This window comes from Felis catus, chromosome C2, assembly GCF_018350175.1.
Source record: "Felis catus isolate Fca126 chromosome C2, F.catus_Fca126_mat1.0, whole genome shotgun sequence".
Classification (NCBI taxonomy): Eukaryota; Metazoa; Chordata; class Mammalia; order Carnivora; family Felidae; genus Felis; species Felis catus.
Genome location: NC_058376.1, coordinates 148,944,416 through 148,964,822, shown reverse-complemented (window position 1 = coordinate 148,964,822; position 20,407 = coordinate 148,944,416). Strand labels below are relative to the sequence as shown.

The following is a 20,407-nucleotide window of genomic DNA, read 5'->3' as shown; positions in this document are numbered from 1 at the left end:
GCCTTGGTACGTCTTCTCCATGCGGCAAATGTGGCGTCCCCTCCACTGGAGGTCCCCAGGGCTTATGGTCTCTATAATCCTTCCCTATGCTCTGATTCTCTGGGCCGTCCAGGCAGCTGAAAACTTGCCGTGTTTATATGACTGGTCACATTATGGCAGAATCAAATACACAGAGTTTTTTAAAAAGACGTTTTCGCACACTCTCGCTTTTTGATACTTTTATCTCGCCGGCCATCATGTGTTTCTAGGAAAATGATGTCTCTTGGGCATAAGGACCCACATTGTAAATAGGTTGACCTTCAGCCCTGGAAATGTGGAAGGACAGGTCAAGGCTCAGAGTTTGAGCAGCTGCCAACATGCTCAGAAGTGACACGTTATTCTTAGAAGGGATTTTTGTTTAAGATTGTTGCCTTCCCCACCACCCAAAGCAGTGACGCTGGAAGATGCTAGCCTGTTGTGAGGGTGAGTCACTCAGGAATGTGTTGGTCTCCTGCCTCTCTCCCTAGGCATAGGCTGGCACGGTCCTTTGTGGAGCCAATCCGTGTTCAGTTGAGAGATGCCACCAGCTGGGCGTCAGCCCTCCTTGACCCCACGTCCCCTTTTCACAAGGCTGCCATTTTGTAGCCATGAGGCCTGTCCTCAAGACGAGCATTGTGGGAACTTACTCTTCACCTGATTGTGAGAGAAGGAAATATTCACTTAATTATGGGCCCATCTTGAGCCTCTTGGTGGCGTTTTGTTCTTGGCGGGAGGTGGGAAGAAATAGGACACGTCTGTCTTGAGGTTGGGCTGTGGCCTCTGGCCCCGGGGAGGAGGTAACTTCTGTTGGCGGCAGAGCGGCTCCGGTCTGGTTTTCACTGGCTGCAATGCCAAGAGCACTTGCAGTGGCATTTCCCACGTTAGGCAGAGAAATCAAATGTTCAGATGCTGTCCGCACCCCCACCCCCACCTGCCAGTCCCAGAAGCTCCAAGTAAAATTCTAAATGTCTTCACTTTGTACTTATTTTCTTCTCTTTCGTCGGTGCTCGAAAAACCACACTGACTTCCTGAATCGAAATGCTCTGCAAAGAAGCTTTGCAAATTAAATTGAGCAAGAAGAGGGTGTGTGGGGTGGTAGGAGGTAGAGGGAGTCTGACAGGTCTCAGTGGGCTCCTGCCCAAAGGGAAACACTGGGTCACTGAGCGCTCTCTTTACCTGTGCTTCTGTGTTTTTTTTTTCCCCCCTGCTGTGTGGCCTTAGACCCGAAGGACACAGGAATGTAGGTAAGTCCCTGGCATAGCTATTCTTCTGGGCACAGATGTCACACTGTGCTGGAGTGTGAGCGGCCACATGGCCACTGCCCCGCTGCTGCCTTTGCCTTGGTTCAGCCCGGAGAGGAGCAAAGGGACCGGTCTTCCCTGCTGTGCCGGCTTTGGTCTCCAGCAAACCCCTGCCCCGGGCCCTTCCTGCTCCCCCCGCCCCCCGCCCCCAAGCTTGCCGCACCCCGGGACCAGCACCCCGCGACCCACACTGTTTGCTCCACTCATCTCCTCTGTGTGTGTTCAGGCCGGACCTTCCTCCTTTCCTTCGATGCCTCCTTCCACGTCCTCGGGCATGACTCATAACTGTGATCTCTTGTCAGCACCTCTGGCTTATTTCCCCTCGCTGTCGTGTGGTTTCGTTGATCTCCAGAGGGTTTTCTTCTCCTCCCTGCACTTCGGAGAGGGACAGGGGACGGGAGATTGAATCCTCTGCTCTGCCCTCCACCTTGACCCAGTCCCCCACCTGTGTTTACTACTGCAAGGCAAGACCATGGTGCAATAACCTTCTGGAGAATTGCTCTTATTCTATTCTTATCTTTTGAGTGGTTTTTCTCTTGGAAGGCTCATTCCTAGAACAAGAGACCGAGTTAACTCTCTTCTTTTGTCCAGCCATGAGCACCGTAGGTGCTTCGGTTTATTTATGGGTTGATAAGACCACCACTGCTTACACCTGCCATTTACCATCGTGGGTCCCAGTCAGTATATGACTGATGTCAGAATCAGCTGAGAGATAATCAGCACTCACCCATTAGCATTTATTATTTTTTAAAGTTATTTGTTTATTTTGAGAGAGAGAGAGTGTGTGTGCTTGTGGGAGGGGCAGAGAGAGAGAGAGAGAGAGAGAGAGAGAATCCCAAGCAGGCTCTACACTGTCAGCACAGAGCCTGAAGCGGGGCTCGAACTCATGAACCGTGAGATCATGACCTGAGCCGTAACCAAGAGTCAATGCTTAACTGACTGAGCCACCCCGGTGTCCCCCCATTAACAATCATTTAATTCGTTCTTCCTAGGGGTAGAGAAATTGCCTAAGATTGGGCTTATCCTGGGTACTTTGATTTTTTTTTATAACAGTTTAATTAAAAGGTCTCTTTAATGTGCTTTATATGGATTGATTCACCTTCACAGGCCTTATGGTGCACCCCCTGAGCGCAGTCTGGGCCAGGACCTATGAGGGGTGAGGGGGTACGGGTGGTGGATTGAGAACAACTGTTGATGGAAATTTGCCATCTCACAGGGAGATGGGTTGAATACTAAACTACCCAGAGGACAGAGCTTAATAAGGGCAGCAATAGAAGAGCTGACAAAATGCTGTGTGAATATAGAAGGGAGGAGAGAGGTTAGCTCTGCTTGAGGTGTTCAGAACACCAGCATATCTGGGAAGAGGTGGTATCCCAGCTCTGCCTTGATGGAGGGACACCGGTTACTTTGGTTGGAAGCCCCACAAGAGTACAAGCGTTGCAAGCACAGGACCATAACTGTTGTGTTTACTGTTGCATTTCCTGTGTCTCTGGGACGCAGAGCGTATTTGGATGGATGAATGGAAAGAAAGATGTGTGGATAAAGTTGAGTGAATGAATTAAATGGAGGCAGAATCCTACGTGCGGGGGGTGGGGGGGTGGCTTGAATGGTAAGAGTGGCAGGAAGAAGTTAGGCATATTGGTGAAATTATAACTGGTTTGGCTTATACGTAGAATGATTGAAAGAGAATGGTCGGAGGAAGGGTTGGGAAGGATGACTGAGCCCAGAAAGCACGGGAGTTGTGGCTTTACTTCGAAGAAAGTGGGTGGCTTTCTTTGAAGAAAGTGACTATTTCAAGTGGGTGTTCTAAATTTTGAGAAAGGAATTTAAATAGGAAAAAGACGCCCGACGTGGCCTTGCCTGGCCTCTCCATGCTGTAAGTAGCCGAAGACACCTGCTGCGGCCACAAGGTCACTTAGTTTAGCAGTGAGGCCGAAACCAGTCCGGGCTCTCACTTTGCCATCTTCTTGCCTCCAGACGTGTGCAACAGCACCGATCTTCCGGAAGTCGAGATCATCAGCCTGCTGGAGGAGCAGCTGCCCCATTATAAGTTAAGAGCTGACACCATCTACGGTTATGACCACGACGACTGGCTCCATACGCCCCTCATTTCTCCAGATGCCAACATTGACCTCACGACCGAGCAAATTGAAGAGACGCTGAAGTACTTCCGTGAGTAGTTTCCTTTGGTCTGGTCCGTGACGGGCTGTGCTGGTTAGCCGTGGCCCCACGTGGGACTTCGTACTGCTTAGCAGGTCTTACGGCCTACCATTCGTGGATGAGTGTGCCAAGAAATGTGGCAATAGGATTTAGCTACATGCAAGGCCTTGACTTTGAGTGTTCTGAATAGAAGTCTTAGAGTGGTGGGGACTAAGTATGAATTTTCATGTGAGCTAGTTTTCTCTTAACTGTACAGAAGAATTTGAAAAGGCTCCCATTCCCCCCCCTTATCAACATACCATGTGAGAACCTAGAAACCCTCACTGGGAAGGAGTTTGCATTTAAACCAAAGGTACTGGGAACATCTTGGCTGCTTAGTATTATTTGTATGACACAGCAAGACACATATACCAAGGCTGATAATTTATTTTGTATTTTTTAATTGAGGTATAATTGACATATAACATGGTATTAATTTCAGGTGTACAACATGATTCAATATTTGTATACACTGCGAAACGATCCCCACAGTAGGTCTTGTTAACATCTCTCCCCATACATAGTTACAGAAAAAGTTTTTTTTTTTTTCTCATGGGGCGCCTGGGTGGCTCAGTCAGCTGAACGTCCTACTTCGGCTCAGGTCATGATTGCTGCTATCACCATGGAGCCCACTTCAGATCCTCTATCCCCCTCTTTCTGTCCTTCCCCTACTCGTGTTCTCCCTCTCAAAAATAAATAAAAAACATTAAAAATTAAAAAAAATTGAAATAAAAGATTAAAAAAATTTTTTCTCATGAAAACTTTCAAGATCTATCAGCAATTGTAAATACGCAATATAGTATCATTAACTATAGCCACCGTGCTGTATATTATATCCCCATGACCTATTTATTTTATAACGGGAAGTATGTACCTTCTGACTCCCTTCACCTATTTCTCCTACCCCTTCCCCCCAACGCCCCCCAACTCCCTGCCCCTGGCAACACCAGTCTGTTCTCCATATCTGCGAGCTTGGTTTTCCAAGGCTGATGGTTTCTGTGTGAGAGCCCACTAGGCTGGTTATTCGGGAAAGTCAAAATGCTGCTCCCACAGCAAACCAGTCATGCCTTGGGCTGCAGAAGCTGACACCTGGTAGGGTGAGAAGCATATTAGGGTTTGTTTGTTTGTTTGTTTTTTTCTCCCAGTGTGTGATGCCAAGGGTGTGAAACCTGATTTTGCAGATTTGGGAAAACATGCGATAATTTAAAAAACTCATGCTCATGATGCTTCCAGTGTTCATTCAAGAGGTGCCTTTGTAGAAATAATTGTACTCTTTAGAAATTCAATGTAGCCCTATCAAGTGGGTGGGACAGACCAGCCCTCCTTGGTCATGATACCTCAGACTTTTGAAAATTCAGGTTAACTTTAGCCCAGTCTAATTGGTGACGTCACTTTCAAGGTGACATCTTTACACACCTGCGTGTCATTGTGCCACCTTTGAAATAAAAAGTACAGCAGTTCTGTTTGTACTTGGCGGTAACTTGGTTCAAAACCAGCTCATGATACAACTGTAAGTTTCTGTCACTATTTTTTCAATACAGAGTGATCTCCAGCGTTCTTGAATTTGTGAAATCGTTTATAATAAACAAGTTGGAACTTCACGTTTCTCTCTTAGCATGTATCTGGGGCTGTTTTCACATTTTCTCTATTGGATGTTAATGAGAAAGGAATTTTGTTTAAACTGACCTGTGTTTTTATACTTAGGGCAAATCCTACCAGTCTCTGTGAACACTGTAGATATCAGTTGCGATAGGAATAAAAATAGAATTATCCCCACCAGGGCAGATAGTTAGCACGTAAGACTTGTACCAGTGTTCACGTCAGAGCTTTAGAATTTCCAGCACGTCTGGTTGTGTACAGGAAGCTCTTTGCCAGTCACTTTTGTTGACTCACGGTATCTGTAACAAGAGACGTGGGGTTGGGTGGAAAACTGTGTCCGGAGTAACCTCCTTGGCAGGTTCTCTATTTGGTTCCTTCAGACTTCTCTGCGGTAGGATTCGCCACAGAACCACTTTTTCAAAAATCCCCGTGTGTTCCTTACTCTTCTTTACGAGACCCTCCTGTGATTCTGCAGGACCCCGCGTGGCCACTTCTGGCGAGGCAGGCTCCTGGGTCCCTTCTCCTGCACAGATTAAGCACGTACATTCGCAGCATCCCGGGAACCATCCATGGGCAGTACTTAACTGTCTGCGGAGAACTTCCGTTTGAATTGCCTCCTTCATCCCTGTGAAATGTCTGCAGTTTGGGCAAGGCTGATCTGATTATCGAGGAAGAGGAAGCATGGAGGGCTCCTAGTGTTTGTTCCATAGCACCGATCTCCAGCTCCTAAAATCCTTGCAACAGTATGCTGGAACAGGCACCATGGCCCGTTTCTACATGTTCATTCTGCTTTTAGTTATATATGTGAGAGAGGGAGAAGAAAGAAATCCTGGTGGATTTGGTAGTGGGTAACACAAATTATACTAAAATTGGAAGAAGCGAAATAAACACTGAGCAGAGATTCTGAAAATTCTTAAGAGGGTGGTTGCATCCCAGTCTTGCTTTGTATTTTCTTCTGTGGTACTTGCACTTAGAGCCAAGTAGGTATTGCTAACTGTTGGTTAAATGAATGATCAGAGGTTAACTCTTGTTTTTTGTTTTTAATTTTTTTTAATGTTTGTTTGTTTCTGAGGCAGAGAGAGAGCATGAGTGGGGGAGGGGCAGAGAGAGAGGGGAACACAGAATCCGAAGCAGGCTCCAGGCTCCAGGCTCCAAGCTGTCAGCACAGAGCCCGACGCGGGGCTCAAACTCGCAGACTGCGAGATCATGACCTGAGCCGAAATCAAGAGTCAAGACACTTAACCGCTGAGCCATTCAGGCTCCCCCGCAGGTTAACTCTTAAATACAGCGTGCTCTTGAGCAGGACTTTCAAACTGAGGTCCTGGGACCTCAGGTCTGTAGAGGGAAATTGGGGATTCTGTGGACTTGTAAAGAAATGAAGTTACATCTTTCTTTTCATTAACTTCTGACTGAAATGCAGCATTTCCTTACACTGTGAACATAGAAAAGAAAGCACAGTGGTATTAGCAGGACCTGTGACTTGGTCACTGATAGAAATCAAGATTTTCATGTCATGCTACAGTGGAAACAGATACTTTGAAATACCGCTTTTGCTCATCACTGCTTTGAAATTGCGTTCATTAGGTGTGCTCATAGATCTTGTTATTTTATTCATTTGTTTGCTTGTTTATTTATATTTGAGAGAGAGAGACAGACAGACAGAGTGTGAGTGGGAGAGGGGCAGAGGGAAATGCAGTCAGAATCCAAAGCAGGCTCTAGGCTCTGAGCTGTCAGCACAGAGCCCGACATGGGGCTCAAACTTGTGAACTCGTGAACCGCGAGATCATGACCTGAACCCAAGTCCAGAGGCTTAACCAACTAAGCCACCCAGGTGCCCCTCGATCTTATTACTTAATACATTGATAAAGAAGCTCTTGTATCACAGACTTTTTTCAAGTTTTAGAAACTGCATTAGAATACAGCTGGTTTCCTTTGTAGTCCTTTGTACTTTATCTTCTGTTTCCAGATCTTTCTTCTGAGGTGTCTGTGAGCCTTGCCGAGCTGGCTGAGAGGTCGGTCGAAGGCACAGATCAGGAGCCCTGCTGGGTGCGTGGTGTCCATTTTGGGTTTCATTGTTTGTTTACACACGTGTAACCCAGGTGATACGGTGGCCACAGTACTGTGACTCACCAGTGTGTTAAATCAGTGGTGAGGTGTGTTAAGAAGATAACAACTGTTTCCTTTTAGATTTACTGTCTCATCAGTTAGGACAGTGGTTCTCTGTTGTGGGTGGGAGTGGGGATAAGGGGTTACCCTAGGGGTTCTGATAATAGGGGATGAGATAAAACTCAGCTCCCTTTCTTACGTGCCGTCCCCCAGACTAGAGACAATGCTTTGCCTTTTGAATCTGGTGTTCAGCTGGTTTGTTTCTTTGTTTTTATTTTATTTTATTTTATTTTATTTTATTTTATTTTATTTTATTTTATTTTATTTTATTTTACTTTATTTTATTTTTTATTTTACTTTATTCTATTTTTTTATTTTTTCATTTTTTATTTTTTTATTATTTTATTTTATTTTGTTTTATTTTATTTTATTTATTTTTTATTTTATTTATTTTTTATTTTATTTTATATTTTTTTATTTGTGTGGGCTCCATGCCAAATGTGGGGCTTGAACTCACGACCCGGAGGTTGTGAGCCACATGCTCTACCAACTGACTCAACCAGGCACCCTTCACCTGGTCTGTGAAGAAGAAATGTCCACATCTTTGAGTGTCTACCTTTACCAGGTGGTAGAATGACCTTTTCAGACAGATTTTAACAGGCAGGTTGATTTTTTGACTCCTGATGAGTCTGCAGACGTACCTAAATATGGGATGTTTAGGCTTAGATGGTCTAAGAGGAAGAATGAAGAGTCAACTTTGCCCTTAGTGTGTGTGAGGCACTGTTTCTAATTCTTTACATGTATCTCATTTAATTCTCACACTGACCTCTGAGTGAAAGAGTTTTGCTGCCCCTGTTCTACAGATGAGGACACTGAGGCACAGGGAAGTTAAGAAACTCGCCCAGAGTCACACAGCTACCGAGGTGGGGTGCTGAGTTTCAAACCTAGGTTGTCTGGTTTGGACTTCATATCTTAACTACTCTCTCAGTAGCTAATCGAGAAAACAGTTGTAGTTTAAGAATAAAGTCCATTTGATACTCCTGAAATCATTGTTGCAACATGTGCTAATTAACTTGGATGTAAATGATCAACAATAAATAAATTATAGAAAGTAAAAAAAGAAAAAAGAATAAAGTCCATTTGGTAATCGTGATACAAAGAGCAAACCCTCATTTTGAGAATATCAGTAGCTATTTGTTTACAAAATGTGTGTCCCACAGAATCAAAATTGAACTTTTTTTTAACGAAGGTCACTGTCCTAAGTGAAACTTAGCTGCATGTAACTGAATTTCAGGGGGAGGTTTCCTCCCTCCTTCCTGTGGTTTTGCCTCTGTCCTGTGGTCTACAGGTCACGCTTCCCCATCTCCAGTGGAAATGACTTGTGCGTGTGGCTGTCGACCTTTCTTGTCACGTAACATACTGTAGAAACCAGACAGGAAGGTGTCTGTCTTGGTAGGTAGCGATGGTTCCTTCTGGTTCCTCATTTCCAGGGGCTGCTCTGTATGATTTTCTGATTAAGAAGCATTGGGTCAGGGCGCCTGGGTGGCTTAGTCGGTTGAGCGTCCGACTTCAGCTCAGGTCATGATCTCACGGTCCATGAGTTCAAGCCCCGCGTCGGGCTCTGGGCTGATGGCTCAGAGCCTGGAGCCTGCTTCCGATTCTGTGTCTCCCTCTCTCTCTTCCCCTCCCCTGCTCATGCTGTGTCTCTCTCTGTCTCAAAAATAAATAAAAACATTAAAAAAAAAAAAAAGCATTGGGTCAAGAAATCCCTCTCTGTCTCAAGTGTAGAGGATTCTCTGACCACTTCACCTCTGAGTTTCCCTGGAATAATCTTTTCCCTAAGAAGAGAAGGTTATAAAGCAAATAAGGGTTTCAAGACACTGTTCTATCGTTTACTTTCACCGTAAGGTAATGCTGACGAATCAGCCCACAAGTATTTATTGAGTCCCTGGTATGCTCCTGTGATCCTTTGTGAACTTGACTTGTTTGAGTTCTGGATGAGGTTTTCTGGCTAAGGAAGTAGAAACATCTCCTGGATTATTGATTTTCTTCCGTCACCTAAGCAGGGACTTTGCACCGGGTTGGGCCAATGCAGGAAGTCCTCAAGGCCTCTGCTGGCATCCTGCACGGAGCTGCTCGCCCTGCCTGTGTGCGAGAAGTAGAGTGGGCTCTGGGAACCTGCGTATTCAACTAGGTCCCTGTGCCATTTTAATTTTTTAAAGTTTAATTTAAAAATAAAGATCATTGCCGGAGAACCTAAGGCCTGTGGCGAAGTGCCTCACGAAGCTCGTGCGCGGTGCCTGCCCTGCACGGGCCAGGGGTCACGTATGGGTCCTCCTGCCCTTCACGCTGGCACCTGGGGTTGGGCCCACGGAAGGCACGGTCGATACCGTGCCCCCATGTCCACTGTGTTCGTTCGCTTGTGTGCCCGCAGCCCCAGTCATAACGAGCGCGTGTATGAGCCTGAGTGTTATGCTTTATCTGCCGATCAGAACTTACTGTGGACCGGTGGGAGTCTGCAGGGGGCCGGGCATGAGGAGGACACAGGGCATCTGTGGGGGCTCGCTGGCCAAAGCGTCGGCTGGACCTCGGTGTCTGCCCCGGGCCACAGCTGGAGGTCCTGGTGCCTGGAGCAGGCTGACCACTCTCTCTGGCCGGTCCCTGCAACCTCTTTTACCAGGTTGCCCTCTTCCTCAGAGCTTCTACATCAGTGACTGTCAACCCTGATGGGCTGACAGAGCTTTTACAAATAAGCCCACACGGGGGTGCGTGGGTGGCTCAGTCAGGTAAGCGTCCGACTTCGGCTCGGGTCATGATCTCGTGGTCCGTGAGTTCGAGCCCCACGTCGGGCTCTGTGCTGTCAGGGCAGAGCCCGCTTTGGATCCTCTGTCACCCCTCTCTCTCCCTCTGCCCCTCCCCTGCTCACGCTCACGCGCTCTATCTCAAAAATAAACATTAAGTAAATAAAAATACAAATAAGCCCTCATTGCAATCTCCAGCAGGGGTGCTCTGCTGCTGGAAGTGTTGGTGTGCCCGGCCCGCGTCTCTCCTCCGTATACTCTCCTCCCAAGGCTTTAACTACCAGCTACGTGCTGGCGACTCCCAAATTTCTGCCCACCTCTGACACCCCTTCCTCCTCCCTCCCTCCCCTGCCCCAGGCTCCCCTTCCCAGTCATGGCTTAGCATGTCTTCTGCCAACACTGGCCCCACCCCCGTCCTTACACATGTTTGTCTTGATAGATGCCACACGGTTCACCCCCTTTCTGTGTCCTGCTGGCCATCAGCCGGCTCTGTTAACCCTTCGTGCACGTGCATCTCTGACCACCCCTCCGACCCGGCTGCCACCATCCTGGAGGAAGCCACCGCCGTCCTGTCCCCGGGCTGCGGTAACCCTCTCCTGCTTCCACTTGGCTTCTCTGCTCTTCTCTTCTAATTCAGCAGCCTGGCTGGTCTGTTCTCGAGACCCCATTGGGCCATGCTGCTCCTTTGCCTCTCACTGCTCTTTGGATCAAACGCGGGGTCTTCTAGGACCCCGTGACCTGGCTCTTGGCCCTCTGCGCCGCCGGCCTCATTGTGGCCTCCCCTTGCACCCTGGCCCCGCTGTGGACATTCCATGCTTGTCCTTCCCTGTTCTCTGATTCTCGACACAGCGTGCCCTCCTCAGAGAAGCCTTCCCAGAGCACCCACTTGTAGGGTCCCCCCCCTTCCTTTTTTGCTGCCTTCATCGCTCTTCTCTCTCTCTCTCTCTCTCTCTCTCTCTCTGCTTAGATCGTGATAACGTAAGCGGGAACGATAAAGAGTCTCCTCTGTGGGGTGCTTCCTGTTAGGCAGGCTGGCACTAAAGTGCTTTGCCTTCGTGAGCCTACAGGACACGTACGCTGGATTTGAAGTATGTGATCCTCTCCTTGTTACGCGACTTTTTCCGATACAGTGCAGTTGTGTATCCACGTTGAATTGGCCATTTAATCCTTAAGTTGGTTTTTCAAGGTATTAAGCTCGGCTTTCATAGAAACAGCTCTGTTTTGTGCTATGCGTGAAGTGAACATAATTACATAATAATATTAGTAAGCAAAAGGGATGCGAACAGGCTTGGCAACAAACACAAATGACCATTGGCGGGAAGGAGGTATATTCCTAAGCGCCCAAATGCCCAGCCTCGAGAAGCCGTGGTCTGCTGGCGAGTGGTGGCAGTGGGCTTTCCAGGGCCGTGGCTCCTTGTTGTGGCTGCCGGTCAACCAGGAGTGCCTGGAAATACAGGCGGCTGTAGGGCATTCCTTCTTTCTAACCAAAGCGAGGTGCCTCCTTATCGTGAGATGTGGTCTTCTAAGTGCTCTTGTTGGAGGGTGGGTACCAGGGTGATGACTAAATATGAAAAGTCCTTACTTCCCACTGGAACTTTTTTTTTTTTTTTATTTTTTTTGAGAGAGAGGGAGGGGGAAGGACAACGGGGGAGAGAGAGAGAGAGAGAGAATATTGTAAGCAGGCTCTGTGCTCAGGACAGAGCCTGAGGTGGGGCTCGATCTCATGACTCTGGGATCATGACCTGAGCCGAAATCAAAAGTCAGATAGATGCTCAGCTGACGGAGCCACCCAGGCGCTCCCCAAACTTCTATTTGCAGCATGTATCTGTGTGTACTTGAATTGTCCCTGGCAGAATTTTAGCTCTGCCTCTCCTCTGACCAGTCATCTCTGGTTTTGTTACTTTTCATTTTTGGTAAATCTCTTTTCCCCTTCCTCTGCTTAACTGTGGACCTTTGTCGGTCTTCTGTCTTGGGGTCTCCTGTCTCCCCCACCTCCTGTGATTTAGCTGTTGCCTCTCTGTAGGCGACTTCTGCATTTCTCCGCCCACGGGAAGTGTCACGTAAACCAAACACCGAACACAGTGTGTCATCTTTATGTCGGCTTTTATTCCCAGCTAGCTGCCTGACATGCACGGAGGCCTCAGGACCCAGCAGCAGCCCAGGGCACGTGCCATGCTTTCTGTCCTCAGAGGCACCTTCTCCCCTGTCCTACATCTGCAGATATTCAGTACACATTTCAGCCCTTGTCCTGAAGCCTGTGAATGTTGACGCCATGAGCAAGTCATGGAACCTGTTCGTTCCTTGGTTTTCTTTTCTTTTCTTTTCTTTTTCTTTTCTTTTCTTTTCTTTTTCTTTTCTTTTCTTTTCTTTCCCTCTCCCTCTCCCTCTCCCTCTCCCTCTCCCTCTCCCTCTCCCTCTCCCTCTCCCTCTCCCTCTCCCTCTCCCTCTCCCTCTCCCTCTCCCTCTCCCTCTCCCTCTCCCTCTCCCTCTCCCTCTCCCTCTCCCTCTCCCTCTCCCTCTCCCTCTCCCTCTCCCTCTCCCTCTCCCTCTCCCTCTCCCTCTCCCTCTCCCTCTCCCTCTCCCTCTCCCTCTCCCCCTCCCCCTCCCCCCTCCCCCCTCCCCCCTCCCCCCTCCCCCCTCCCCCCTCCCCCTCCCCCCCTCCCCCCCCTTCCCTTCCCCTCCCTTTCTTTTTCTTTCTTTTGTTAAAAGAAAAGTTGTGTGGGGCGCCTGGGTGGCTCAGTTGGTTGAGCGTCCACCTCGTGATTTCGGCTCAGGTCATGATCCCAGGGTTGTGGGATAGAGCCCCACATCGGCCTCTGTGCTGGTTCTCTGTCTCCCTTTCTCTTTGTCCCTCTCCGGCTTGAGTACTCAAGTGTGTGCTCTCTTTGTCTCAAAATAAGTAAACTTAAGTTTTTTGACTCTGCTGGTGACATGGCATTGGGAGGTAGTGTCCATTTCTGATCAGGGTGAGAAAGCAGGGTTGCCTGTCAGTGATTGACAGAATCCGTGACAGAATCATGGAACCTACTCCATTTCTCAGCTCTTAGTGCCTGGCCTTTCAGTGAACATAGATGGTCTTTAAACGCAGTCAGGTTCTAAAAATAATATATCCTTTGGTCATAAAAGTAGGCTGATTGTAGATAATTGAACAAAAGTTAGGACAAAAAGAGGACTAACTTAGCAACCACTTATCATTTTATTTTATTTTTTTTGGTGAGATGTTTCAAGTGGTTTTTTTCCTCCACAAATATATTACATATTTGGGAGTATAATGCTCTTTTACTTAATTATATATGTTGGCCATTTCCCCATGACATTAAAATTCTTGAAAACTGCAATTTTTTCATTGTTGCTTAATACGATAGACTTAATCATTAGTCTATTCTTAGAATCTGGACTGTTTCTAATTTTTGCTCAGATAACACACCAGTTACATACGTAAGTGTGTGTCCACCAACTCGTGATTTTCTTAAGGTGTATTTCTAGAAATTGATTTACTTGGCTTGAAAATGTGATGATTTTTAAGTTTCCTTGAACTACATTATTACTCATTCTTAGAGTAAGTATTCACTTCATGCAATAAAACCAGCCTATTCTTTTGAGTCATCAGATTATTAGGAAACCTGATGTATACATGTTGAGTGAGTGGATGAATAGGGCATCTTTCTGTGGGGTGGTAAGACTTCATAATCTTCCTGACTTTTTCCTCACCTGAGAAAGGTCTGTGGGATTTGGAAATTGGTGGATGCCTCATTCTTTGGATTCAGAATTCTTTCTGGGTTACGTCTCTGATTTCTGCTGGATGGTTTGCAGGGGATGGTGGTTCAAGATAAAAGCACGGCCACTGAGCGTTTATCACATTCTGGGCACTTTGAGTCGCCCTGCACTGCTTAGAGGTGGAGACTGTTTTTATCTCCATTAAAAAAAAAATTTTTTTTAATGTTTATTTATTTTTGAGAGAGAGAGAGAGAGAGAGAGAGACAGGGCGTGAGTGGGGGAGGGGCAGAGAGAGAGGGAGACCCAGAATCTGAAGCAGGCTCCAGGCTCTGAGCTGTCAGCACAGAGCCCACTGTGGGGCTCGAACTCACCAATCGTGAGATCATGACCTGAGCCGAAGTCAGATGCTTAACTGACTGAGCCACCCAGGTGCCTCTTTTATCCCCGTTTTTAAAATGAGGCCGAGGTTCAGAGAGTCCCGTATTGCTGGTCCAGAGTCACACAGGAAGGGTCTGAGCCCAGCAGGACTAAGCCCATTCTCTTCCACAGTATGGTATCTTCAGTGCAGTCCAGGCTTTATTATCTATGGTTTAAAAGGTCTTAGGTGCTTTTGAGGTACTTAAAATGGACAGATTTCACCTCTCCCCAGCTCTGAATTGTGATCTTCTCATCTTTTTTTTTTTAATTATTATTTGTTAACATTTATTTATCGTTGAGAGATAGAGACACAGCGTGAGCAGGGGAGGGGCAGAGAGCGAGGGAGACACAGAATCTGAAGCAGGCTCCAAGCTCTGAGCTGTCAGCATAGAACCCAATGTGGGGCTCAAACCCACGAACCGTGAGATCATGACCTGAGCTGAAGTTGGATGCTTGACTGACTGAGCCACCCAGGCGCCCTGTGTGATCTTCTCATCTTTAACCAAATCTTTTTATTTTCAAGACATCAGGCCGTGCAGTACTTAGAAACACTTTACCTGAAAACACTGTATTTGGTCTTTAAGAAGTCTGAACACGTCCTACGTGTTTTCTTATAAGACACCGGAGGAAGACCTTTTTTTGCCTTGTACGGGTCATTATCCATTAATGAAGGTTTGGAAAATGATAATAATTGGGTAATGGCCTGAGGCGCTTGGGTGGCTCAGTCATTGAGCGCCTGACTCTTGGTTTCAGCTCAGGTCATGATCTCATGGTTTGCGAGTTCGAGCCCCACATCCCCATTTGGGATTCTCTCCCTCCCCTTCTCCCTCCCTCCCCCTCTCTCTGCCCCTTCCCTGCTCTCTCTCTCTCTTTCTCTCTCACAATATAAATAAACAAAACAAAACAAAACAAAAAATATAATGGCCTGAATAAGATGACTGAAGTTTATGTGAGTATGGCAACTCATTTCAGTGTGTGTGTGTGTGTGTGTGTGTGTGTGTGTGTGTGTGTGTGTGTGTGTAATTCAAAGTGTTATCAAGGGATAGCCTTAAACTTTTTACCAAGGACAGTTTCATGCATGGTACCTGTAGAAGTTTAGCTGAAATTGAGAGATGCCGCTCATCTGTGCAGGAGAAGGTGAGGTCTGTTTGAGGTTTAGGTAACTTCCTTATATGATGAAGCTTTTCTTCTTCTGAGTGGTTCTTAGAGAAGAAAAGTCAGAGACCCAGCAGTCAGCCCTAGGTTAGAGGGCCACGCCCCCCTCATTTGCCAATTCCATGTGACCTTGAGCAAATCACATAGCCTCTTTGGAACTCAGATTTACTATCTGAAAATTAGTCAGGTTCTGTGAATCTCTGAAATATGTCATCAAGAACTTTTTTACTCTTCTGTCAAAGGTATCTATCCCATGACAAAGTTCTTTTATTATTATTTTTTTGGTTTATTGCCATTTCTTTTTTAATGTATTTTTCTGTATTGTATAATAGGAATTAAGGGACTTAGGACTTTAATTTTCAGTTTTAAGAAATTGTTACAAAGTAAAACCAGCTTCATAAATTTAAAAAAAAATGGTAGTGTTTGCTTTTTTTTATATAAAAGTGCTTTTGTTCTCAGGTGGTATAGGGAAAATTTTAAAGAATTCTCAGAATACTGTAGAAGTATTGGCCTAATTCTCTAAGCACGTTTTAAATTGCCTAGAACTTTTCACATTAAGATTTAGATCAGTGGTGGCTTGTCAGTTAAGAGTCCGACTTCAGCTCAGGTCATGATCTCACGGTTTGTGAGTTCGAGCCCCGTGTTGGGCTCTGTGCTGACCGCTTGGAACCTGGAGCCTGCTTCAGATTCTATGTCTCCCTCTCTCTCTGCCCCTCCCCTACTTACGCTCTGTCTCTCAAAAATAAATATTAAAAAAAATTTAAAAAAAAGATGTATATCTGTGCAAGGCTTATGCTCTAAAAGAGTACAAGTTGTTGAAAATAATTTCCATAGTCACTGAGTAAATCCCAGGGGTGCAGAACTCATGTCTGCTTCATGTTTGAATGGGCCAAATCCCCAGCCCAGTGCCTTATGTCAAACAAGTATTTTATAAATGCTTTTTAAATAAGAGAAAATGCAAAGATATATTAAAATTTTTTAAAAAAATATTTATGTATTTTTGAGAGAGGGGGCAGAGAGAGAGAGAGGGAGGGAGGGAGAGAAAAGAATACACAGAATCGGAAGCAGGATCCTGGCTCTGAACTGTCAGCACAGAGCCCAATGCAGGGCTCGAACTCACAAACCCGTGAGATTATGACCTGAGCCTAAGTCAGACACTAGCCACCCAGGCACCCCAAGATACATGTTTTTAAATTAAAGTTTTTCTCCTTTCTGGGGTGTCTGGGTGGCTCAGTTGGTAAAGTGTCGGACTTTGGCTCAGGTCGTGATCTCACAACTTGTGGGTTCAAGCCCCGCGTCGGCTCTGTGCTAACAGCTCAGAGCCTGGAGCCTGCTTCAGATTCTGTGTCTCCCTCTCTGTCTGCCCCTCCCCTGCTCACACGTTGTCTCTCTGTCTCTCAAAAATAAACATTAAGAAAGAAAAGTTTTTCTCCTTTCTTATTTTTTTATTTTTGGTAAAAACAAGCAAAATAAAAAACCTGCATAGAGAATACAGAGATTGTTTGGGTTTTTGCTACCTTCCAGAGCTTGCCTTCATCTGATTAAAGTTCTAAGTGAAACAAAAATAGAACCACTGCAATATGCACTAAGCCTACACAGATCAGATAGATAAATAACACCCAGTGCTGACTTTCTATAGGGGGGTGGTTAATAATTCTATGAGGAGCGGCATAAGAGAAAACATTCGGGGGGGGGGGCAGTGTGCACATGCACGAGCGTGCATGTGTGCAGGAGGGGTGCCCTGTGGAACACTGGGGGTCTGTTCTCACCCAGGCACTGTGTGTGGTGGGAGGGGTTGAGTGAGGGGAGGGAAGATAAATTAATTATAGGGATGGAGCATGTGTTGGGATGGAAAAGGGATCTTATGGCCAGGGAAAAACTTCTCATTTTCATTTGCTAACAAAAATAATACCAAAATGCATACATTATAATATATTTATAAGTAGATGCCATGAGTTTCTCTCATGTAAATGCCCGTGTTTTGGCCGTGTCCTTCTGTCATGCCTGAGACCTGGGGCCACGTGGTTTTCAGCCCCCAAATGAGCCCTGGATTGTGCCTTCTCTCCATTTCGCTCACCCGTCACACAAGTGGACTCTTCTTTGGCCTTGTTTGCACTGCCTTTAGCTACACAGGTGTCTGCGGGGTCAGAGTGGCTCTGGCCGCCCAGATGCACCCCACACGTGAGCTGCACCGGCTCATGGCATCCCCACCCGGGTGTGGGCCCAGGCACCGGGCACTGGGGGACTAAACGTCCTGTCTCCAGGAGGGGGTCCAGGGTAGCCATGTGCCGGCCTGCCTGGTGGCAGCTGTGGCCCTGGGCACAGTGTCTGTCTGGTCACCAGGACAGCCAGGTACTCATCCCGGGGGCAACCTACCCCTGTGGCCCCTCTAAACTTACCTCGCCGTCTGCCGCCTGCCAGCTTTTTTTCCCTCATCAAACCAGATTCCAATGTTGAGTATCCTTTCTTTTAAGAACAGAAATGCTTGGCAAGCCGTTCTGTACAGATTGACTGTTTCCCTTTTCACGTCAATCCTGCGCGTCTGAGACAAAGTTGGAACTGTCTCAGGTGGGAAATTGACATGACAGTTCAGCCCGCACCCCATCGGCGCCTCCTGGGAGAATGTGCTCCATCCGGAGAGACTCAGAGTTACAGCAGGAACGGAATCGGGGATCGTTGGAGCTTCTGGTTTGCATTTGCAGCCCGTGCCATCTGCCGTGTGACCTTCGGGTCCCAGGAGTGGAATGCCCCTGGCAGCCCCCGAGGCTACAGGAAGCAACCTGGAAGTGTGGGGCACATCAGAGCTCTGTGTGTTCTCTGTGTGCTTCTGGGATATGTGGGCGATTTTAATAACCGCATCAAGGCCGAGGTGCATGTCGGCTCTGCAGTGCTCTGTTGAATGCTGTCTCCCTGCCATTGGATGTCTCTCTAGAAGCCAGGCATTGTTCTGCCCCGGAGAACCCTAGAGGTAGCATGGCGCACGGGTGCCTACTTTTCCTGCGTCTGAAATGAGGTGGAGATGGTTTGGGAGGGGGTAGCTGACAGCAAGCTGTTTGTTAACAGCCTGCCTTCTGCCACGGGAGCTCAGTGACTGGCAGTGGCAGTGTTTTAAAAAATAAACATCGGAAAGAGAGCCCTGCGGAAGCATCCTGTTTGTCAGTTTTCTGTAGCAGGTGCAGGGAAGGTCCGCTTGCAAGGCTGTGTGTCATGTGAGCTCCGCCAGCCCTGTCTGGAATGGAAGGTGAGGAAGCTCATTTTGGGCCTTCCCCTCTTCTGTCTTTAGGCTCCTGGCCACTGTTGGGTGCAGGTAGAAGGCCAGACGCGCTATTTCCTGAAGGGAGGAAAGCTCTAGAGACGGGGAGCGTGCTCCAGAGGGGATTGGGGCTGTCGAGTGGTCCTGCTTCCAAGCAGGAGGGGAGCACACAGGGAGCTGTCCTTCTCCCCACCTGTTTGGTCGGCAGCACATGGCCTGCACCCATCACCGCAGGGCACGGAGGAAAGTGACATATGGCGAGTTCTGTAACGTCACAAAGCTTGGAGCACGTTCATAACTGTGTTATTTGTACTTTAATCGTTAATTGTTAGTGTTGACTCATGTTTTAAACGTATTGAACAACTATTCAAAATTATATATACGTATATGTATGCATTCAATTATGTGTATATATATATATATAAAATCACTTGTATATGGATATTTAATTCATATGCTCACACAACTAATAATTAGAGACTTAGAAATTAAATTTGTTTTTAATTTTTTAATTTTAGAGAGAGCACATGAGCAGGAGAGGGGCAGAGTCTGGAGAGGGCAGAGAAAGAGAGAGAGAATATCCTAAGCAGGCTGCACACTCAGCACGGAGCCCGACACGGGGCTTGATCCCACGACCCTGGGATCATGACCTGAGCTGAAATCAAGAGTTGGACACTCAACCAACTGAGCCACCCAGGCACTTCAGAAATTAAGTTCTTTTAAAAATTTAAATTTGATTACAAATGGATAGAATTCGATTCCCCTTAACAGACCAAATCTATTAGAGTCTCATAAGTGCGTATAAACGAGAACATACAGCTCTCCTTGCGACCCAGGACCCGAGCCTCCTCCCCACCCCGGGTGTAGTTTGTGACCGAAGCGTCAGGCCTTTCTGTTATTTGACCTGCCTCCCCATTTCATTTCTGGGTGGCTTATTCATAGCCACCCTACTTAGAGAAATGTTCGTGTAATGCTTTGTAAAAGGCATTAGTGGCAGAGACAGAACAGTCCTACACACCCACCTTCCCCTACTTCTTAAGATGGATTAAAAATATCTTCCTATCATCTTCTCCTTCCCTTTATGTATCTGTAGCCTTGTTCAATTGGTTGCCCTTTTAGTCTTGTTGTTCCCTGACATTCATGGCCTTTACAGACTCAACCTGTTGGCTTTAAATGTTATTAACTCTATTCTGTTTTTGATGTGCAAATTTCACAACCTGGCCCGTGATCATCCTTTTAAGCCTTGTCACCTCTACCCAAGACCTCATGGGACCATCTTTGCTTTCTGGCAAGCTGGCATTGTAGGCGGATCCTGATTTTTCCTACCCCAAGACATGAAATTAGCAGCTCTCCAAGGAGGCATGTTGAGGTTTAACCCAAATCTGGACACCAGATGGTTGACGTGCTGGTTGTGGGTGGAATGGTATCCTTACCGGGCCCCTTTCTTGACAGAGCTGGAAATAGTATTTCTTTTTAATATCACAAAGTCCCATTGATAGTTTCAACTTAACTCCTGATCATTTTTTATTTCGTTCTGGAAAAAAAAAAAGGCTTCACAGTTTGTTTTTCCTGTGAGATGCCAACTTGAGTTTTTATCTCCTTTCATTGTGTCGCCCCCCCCCCCCCTTTTTTTTCCTCCCACATTTCACTTGTAAATAATCCTTAGATGTTTTCCTAATTATTGATGGAAAGACTTTAGGGGTGGACCATGCCCAGTTTACATCCAGATGTTCTTATTGCTGAGTGATCCAGGGTGAGCTGTTTAATCTGTCTCTGGGCCCCCTTTCCTTGTCTACACAGCTGGGGGGGGGGGGGCTGGTGATTAGGTAGCAGGGTCTGAG

General features: G+C 46.8%; 1 protein-coding gene across 7 annotated transcripts in view; it reads left to right on the top strand.

Annotated features, from left to right (window-relative positions):
* The window catches only part of TRAK1 (trafficking kinesin protein 1), a 124,035-nt gene that overhangs the window by 29,044 nt on the left and 74,584 nt on the right, over positions 1 to 20,407 (top strand). For 6 of the 7 annotated variants that reach the window (XM_023260683.2, XM_011286249.4, XM_011286250.4 and 3 more), the window contains exon 2: positions 3,297 to 3,491. Coding sequence is in view for 4 of the 7 variants with exons in the window: in XM_011286249.4 (XP_011284551.2) it covers positions 3,297 to 3,491 (195 nt within the window). In the remaining 3 variants the exon portion in view is untranslated. Of the gene's footprint in view, positions 1 to 1,110; positions 1,263 to 3,296; positions 3,492 to 20,407 lie in introns of those variants that run through there. The other variant, XM_023260684.2, reaches the window with a different exon arrangement.